Source organism: Pseudonaja textilis, chromosome 11, assembly GCF_049901715.1.
Source record: "Pseudonaja textilis isolate UNSWEBS1 chromosome 11, rPseTex1.2, whole genome shotgun sequence".
In the NCBI taxonomy this organism is placed as follows: Eukaryota; Metazoa; Chordata; class Lepidosauria; order Squamata; family Elapidae; genus Pseudonaja; species Pseudonaja textilis.
Genome location: NC_142000.1, coordinates 7034515 through 7041833, shown reverse-complemented (window position 1 = coordinate 7041833; position 7319 = coordinate 7034515). Strand labels below are relative to the sequence as shown.

The following is a 7319-nucleotide window of genomic DNA, read 5'->3' as shown; positions in this document are numbered from 1 at the left end:
TTTTGTTGTTGTTTGCACTCTTTTTTGAACTATTACCATGTGGCAGACGGTACAGGACAATAAAAGCAAGGACAAATAGGCTGAAAAACAGCTTCTGTCCCAGAGCAGTAGCTGTTGAATTCTACCATATAGTGCAATATCAATGCAATATCAGGGGTTTCCAATTCAATTATAAAGAATGCGATGGATGTGCTTGTGTTTTTATTGTTATAGTTTTAATGTAGACTGAAGATGGCATTTAATTTCATTGTAGGAGGTGCAATGCCAATAAAGTAAACTTTCGAACTTGCTAGGTGAGCAGGAATGACCGCGGGATCTTAAAACCCAGGCTGTCCGATCTCCAGCTGACAAAATCAGGATCTTTGCAACATCCCCCTTGAGAAGAATAACCTTCTCAAAAACTCCAACTCTGGGCATTTTTTTAGCCTGAAAAATCCACATTTGGTGCGATTTATCACACCTGTCTCTGCGCACAGAACACCACTGCTCCTTTGCACATTGTCAAATCTTCCTTAATTGGGTGTCCTCCAGAGGAAGTAAAGCCCTAAAACCAGAGACCCTATTTTTTTGGCTGGGAAGCTTGGGAACTGTAGTCCCCATTTGGAAGGCTGGGCTGGAAACTCAACGCGGCAGCCCCTGCCTTCCTTCTGAGCATGTCCAGAAAGCCAGGCCCTTCCAGTCATTATAAACAACGCGAAAGGCGGAAAAGTCACGCCAGCCTCCCGCCTCCCGGCTGGGAACTACGGGCATTGTAGTCAGGGAAAGCGGCTTCTCCCTCCCCCCCCCCGCAGCCGCTCAGCACGTGCTAGGCGCGGCGGGAGCTCCGCCCCCGCGAGGGCGGGGCGCGCCCCCCCCCTCGCGGGGGCGGTGTCACCCTCGCGGCGCCGCCCCCGGGTGGGCGTGACCGTCGCGCAGAGATGAGGTCAGGCGGCGCCGGCGCGGCGCGGCAGGAGGATGGTAGTTCCCGGCCGGCGGTGAGGTCGAGTCGAGTGGAGTCGAGTCGCGGCGGGGTCGTTGGAGCAGCGGCGAGGCCGCCATGTCGAGCGGGGCGCCGGGCAGCTCCGTCTCCGACCCGCAGCACGCGGCGCGGCTGCTGCGGGCGTTGAGCTCCTTCCGGCAGGAGGGCCGCTTCTGCGACGCCAACCTGGTTCTGGACGGGCAGGAGATCCCGGTGCAGACCAACATCCTGGCCGCCGCCAGCCCCTACGTGCGGTGAGCGGAGCCCGGGCCCGGCGGGGAGCGGACCCTCCCGGTGGTTGCCGTTGCTGCTTCTATGGGCGGCGGGGTGGTGGTGGGGCGCTTGGTCTGTTTCCCCTGTGTTGTTTCTCTGGGTCGTATAACATCTGCGGGATTTGGGTTTGTTTTGCCACGTTTATGTCGTGTCAAGGTGACCCTTTGAGAGCTGAAGGCAGCGGGATCTCCTTTTAATGCCCGCCGATGAGTGTCCATTCAAAGTGACAATAAAGTTGATCCATCTCTCTCTATTTCTCTATCATCTATTTCTCTTTCTCTATCAATCATCTATCTCCACTTATATCTGTCTATAATAGCTATCAATTTATCATTTTTATTCTCCATCTCTACGAATGGAATTCTTTTATTAAATAATTTTTATTAATTTTATTTTTATTTTTTCATTGTAAAACATCACGGTTATCAACAACGTTCTTGGCCTCTAGACATGATTTTGATTTAAATATCCTAATACGTTATATTGCGTTTATCTACTATTAAATAATATCTGTAGCTATAATTACTATTCTTATATCTTTATATAGTTTACAGAATTTTATTTCTACTTTCTTAAGGGTTGTTTCAATTAACATTTTTGTCTCCCTTCTTGGTTCTGTTTTTTTTAGCCATTTATGCCAATTGTTCCAAATTGTAAAAGAATTCAGAGAGGAATAGAATTCTTTATTGGCCTTGTTGATTGGACATGCAGGGAATTTGTCTTTGGGGCAGAAGCTCTCAGTGTATATAAAGAAAAAATGAAATACATTCGCCAAGAATCATCAGGTGCAACACTTAATAATAGTCATAGGGTACAATAAACAAATCATACTAGGAAACTGAATATAAATCGTTAGGATACAAGCAATAAGGTTACAGTCATACAATCACAAGTGGGAGGAGATGGGTGAAAGGATGGATGGGAGGATTAATAATAATAGTAATGCAGACTTTGTAAATAGTTTGACAGGGTTGAGGGAATTTGTTTAGCAGCGTGATGGTGTTCATTCTCATTTCCTATCTATATTTTTCCTCACAAAAATGGGGTATCACCTCTTGGTTGTGGTGTGGGGCAGCAACTGGAAGGTCCCCTGAACTGTTGCAGAGCCCCTTCCTCTGAAGGACCCCTTCTCAACTTCTGCCTTTCCTAGACAGGTAGATTGCAGCTCCCAGAATTGCCCCTTCCATCTTGATGGAAGTCTTTGCAATAATGCAAATTATTGCTAAATACATGCATTTAGTCCCTAACTAAATAAAGCCTTCTGGACATCTGGGCTGAGGTTGAGAAATGGGACTTTTAAGCCTGTCTCTCCTTGGTTTGTCTCTTCCGTGCACTGCATTGCCTGGGTTTTCTGTCAGGAGTTGAAGGTAGCTTGTCTCCCTTGTTTCCTGCCACAACAACCCTGTGAGGGAGGCCTGTTGGGCTTAGAGAAGGTTAAAAGCCTAAAGTCTGCCACCGAGTTTCTAATATTTTAGAAGTCAGATTTCCAGCACTTTAACCAGCATCGCACACTGGCTGTCACAGAATGTGATGAAAGGCTGTTTGTTTTTTGCTCCTCCTGCAAAATGGGATATTATTGCATATATTTTTCCATAATTTTTTCCCCATAACCAGAAGATATGAAATATAGGACCAAAAATACAGTAAAATCAGGCAGAGTTAGAAGATAATGAATATGGGAGCAATAGGGTTAGGGTTATGTATAAAACGTTCACTGGCTCATTTGTTTAATATTAAATCTAGCTATATAGGCCATCTATTGCTCTATCTTCTCAGTTGTAATTCAATAAGCTATTTTAGTTACAATGATAATTGTACAATGTGCCTAAATTCTTAATATTCTAGTCATGCTATATTCTATAGTCTTAGAGGATTAAATGGAAGTGAGTTTGATTTTTTATTTATAAGTCATCTATAGCAGCCTATCTTATACACTAATCCTAGGTGACTCACCACAGAGTCAATAAACAATGACATAAAAACATGTCATTCCCTTCTCACCACGGTATCGTGCCAAACCTTGTTCCATTTCCACTGGCTCATCCCCATCAGGATATCTTGATGCAGATGTAACCCAGTGTGCTGAGAGGTTCAGAAATCTAGTCTTTTATGGCTGATCCCAAATTCAGTTCCCAAGAATCCACCATTCAAGATGAATGCAAATTACCCAGTGGAGTAGCTGGTTCTTACACCTAGCAGAATGTGTGTAAGAACCAAATAGCCAACTAGGCTGCCTGGAGCTCCTTGATAGTGGATTAAATAGCCATACGTTAAATTAGTAGCAAAGATGATGCAAGGGACAGGGCAAACCTTTTGTTTCTTTGTGATAGCCTCTTACAAATCCCTATCTAGCTTGTGATAGCCATAAAGAGATGTTGCAGGGATGCCAGTGGAAAAATCAGTATTATTTTTATCATTCAGATTACCTACACACACACAGACACACAGACACAAACACACACACACACATTTTCTGTAGGAGCTTGTGTTTGTTTAAATTCATTTAGGTTTGTGGGATGAGAGTTTTCCGTTAAATCGGCATGATTTTTAAGGGTGCCAGAAGAGTAGCATCATAATACATTACCGGTAAACAGGCCAATCAGATATGTTTGAGAAACTCCCTGAGTGACTTGTTGGTAAATGAGAAGCAGGATTAAATGATCTTGCTTCACGCCCTCCCACAGGATTTGCGGTGTTTCCAGTTGGTCAGTAAAGCCACCGGTGGTTAGAGAGGCTGTGCCAGGATTTAGTTTTCCAGTTCAGATAATCTTTTGTAACTATTATAAAAGGGTTGAGAGAGGCCCAGCGAAGAAGCCTTCAACTCCCTCCTAACAGGATTGGCATGATCTGGGTGTCAACAGAACGGCATTTGGGCAGGAGGATCCTGGAGAAGTCCTCCTCTTTGTGGAACATCCCTTTCATCTAGTTGTGATCCAGTTATCCTTTTAGGACAGATGGCTTCAGGGTGCAGCATTAATGTTGAAATCCAGGGATCAGTTAAAAGTTAGCCATTATTGGACATGGAGTGGAATAATCCTGTGGCCTGCTTAGGCAGGCTATTCAGATATGCTGAGTAAGCTTTGGCTGAACTGGCAGCCTTACAGCAGGCCTTGGATTCTGTGTTTTTTTTTTTTTAAACAAGTTCCTGCCTGTGATTGTGAAAGAGTTGCATGGCTTCTTGACAATTGTTGACAACATTTTTCCATGACTTGCCTGCTAGGTGGTGCCTGGCTTTGCATATAACCTTCACTTGTTGAACTGTATGCTGAACAAGCCAGAACTGCTTGGCTTACTCACACCGCTAAACTATATAAGAAATAATTTTGAAAGTAGGGTGGCTGAATCTATGCTTTCACAGATTTTTAAACCCAGCAAATAAGACAATCATTTTTGATGCTGGTGTAGCCTTTATATAATGTCTTAAATAATTTGCCTAAACTAGGAAGTTGTCTCTGAGCATGTGCGGAATCTCCTCCTCCCTGTAATGCTGCCCTGTCTCTTCTCACTGAAAAATTAAGCCTATTAATGCATCAGTTCTTCAACTAAGGAACTTAGTGAACTCGATGAGAAAGTATGAAGTCATGTCAGGGGAAAGAGATTGTTGAAATTAGCTTTCAGTTCATTTTGTATCTTAGCTTCTAATATGGAACTGATAGTTGCTCACCTGGCCATCTCTGTAGGACCGTTCATCCAGGCCTGATTAACATCAAGAAAATGTTTATCTTGTGTGCCTTCAAACCATGAGATCAGACTAGCTCTAAGAACAACCAGATGAGAAGTCTCATATTGCTTAATTTAAAATTTGTAGCAAAGGTAAAATTATGTATGAGCAACCACATTATGGATTCTGAGGTTTTCTTTTTCTGTTCTTTTGATTTCTTTTTTACTTCTTGCTTGCCCAGCTAGTTACCAACCCCCCTTCTTTTCCTTTGTCCTGCCATTTCCTACTTCTGTACATACTTATTTCTCCAGCACAAGAAAGGCAATACCATAGATTAAAAAGTGTAAACAAACCTCTGGCTGCTCTCAGATTGATAATAGGAGATTCCTATGTTGATCTCTTTTCATGGGCAACCCTTCTGTTAATTGTTGGAGTCTCTTAAAACCAGTCCTTTCCTTGTGCTGTGAACAGAAGGAAATTGCTGGCTTCCTCTTTAAGACAGGTAGGATGAAGTTTAGAATATGCCTCTTGCATCTGGATGAATGGGTGGGGTGGTGGGAAAATTACTGACAAAATCAGATGTATCATTCATGCAAAAAGACGGGGAGCGCCTGTTGTTTACCAAGACTTCAGTGGGTAATATTGGTAATTACAGCTATCAGCTCCTTTGTGAAAATCAAAAAGGTATTCTTCATGGTGAAGAAGAGCGATGAAACTGCTGACTGTCAGGTAATTAAAGAGGCCTTTCTTGGAGGATTTATGGTCTAGAAAGCATGGTAACACTGGGAATAGAGAATGGCAGTAAGCAACTGAGACGGATTTCACAATTGATTACATAAATATTTCTCAGATATGAAGCTGAAGATGTGTCACATATAATTTAAACAGTGTAGTTCTTTTTCCCTTCCTCTAGTCTAAATACATTATTTAAATATGCATTTTAAATCAAGCAACAGAACACTTCAGTCTAAAAGATGCCTGGGTATTTCAAGGTCCTTATTGTAGGATACAATTAGAGTTTTCATAATGTTGTGACACCCTTGGAAAGAGAGCGGTGATTTATTATACTATTTCTTCCATGTGAAGACCTGGTTCTCCACTGTGTAGGATAAGTTCAAAAATCAAGGTAACTTGGAATAACGTGAGATTTTTACAAGCACTGTAATAAATATGTTAAACAGCGGTACAGCTGTCATTTTCCCACCTGGCGATATGTAGATTAATCCTTTTTTTATTAGTTTCTATATAAAATATGCTGAGATATGTGTGTGTGCATACATACATACAAAAAAAACTGCTTAAGAGCTCTGACATGGATTGTCAGCCATAGTTACAATTCAGATGTTTTTAACATCTGTTTTCATGTAGTGTTACATGTCTTGTAAATAGCTGAACTAGTTTTATCATTTTAGCATATAGTTTAGGTCCATTGGATCTTTTTTATATAGTTTAGGTCCATTGGATCTTTTTTATATCCTTGGAACAGGAAGTCTTTAATGGATGGAATGTTTTCAATAATATGAATATTCACATACATTTAATCCATAACAGGTAAAACAAAGAGTTTAGAGGGTAAAATACAGAGTTTGGAGATAGATGCAAACATATATTTCTATCTGTCCTTGAAGATTAACAGTAGATGAAAAATAATTCATTTCTGTATGGAGATGAGAGTGCATGGAACTGACTCATACAATTTTATCAGATGAAAGGTAATTAGAGAAAGAGTGAGAGTGTAGATCTTCATTATTATTATTAAGACTGAATATACTTTCTTCTAAGCTGCTATCTAAGCTACCACTGGTCATGTGGGCATAGTATCCAAATCCTCAATCTTGAATGAATAGAGTAGAAATGGTATTTACAAGCCATTCCACCATTTCTATTTTCTTTCCTGCAGTTGCTATTTCCCTTGAAAAGATATAGCAAATAATTGCAGAGTTGTTCTTTTTTTTTTTTTAGCTCCTAAACATTGTGGGGTTGTTGATGGGTAGAATTAATCTGAAGTCCCCTGTAGCCAACCCTAGATTTGGACTCTTTTTGCTTACATCCCCAAAAGAAAAATCTGAGAACTCAGAACTTAGAATTCAGGAGGTGATTCATTTTTATTCATCTTCCCATCCAATAGTATGTTGGGAATAAAACATGATGATATCACTGGGCTTAGAACGCTTGACTGTCTCTCCTTGTCCATCAACAAGGGATAGCTCTGCAAAACACAACAAAACTTTGATGGGAAGGGAGCAGCAAAGCAAAGAGAGATCGAGCTTGAATTTGGGGCCAGGTGGGATAAAAAGGAAAAACGCTAGGAATAATTCCCACAGGACATTTCTGTCGGAGAGAAAATTGGGCAACAATGCCCCATGGCAGCTTCTCATCTTCTCCTTTCTGGTCACCCGAACCAGAATGGAACTGCAGTTAAGAAGG

The 7319-nt window shown here is 41.5% G+C and overlaps 1 protein-coding gene across 2 annotated transcripts in view; it reads left to right on the top strand.

Annotated features, from left to right (window-relative positions):
• Positions 1-910: 910 nt before the first annotated feature.
• GAN (gigaxonin) overlaps positions 911-7319 on the top strand; it is a 51523-nt gene continuing 45114 nt past the window's right edge. For both annotated transcript variants that reach the window (XM_087940551.1, XM_026714141.2), the window contains exon 1: positions 911-1212. In XM_087940551.1, the coding sequence (XP_087796677.1) occupies positions 1037-1212 (176 nt within the window). In that variant the 5' untranslated portion in view covers positions 911-1036. The remainder of the gene's footprint in view (positions 1213-7319) is intronic.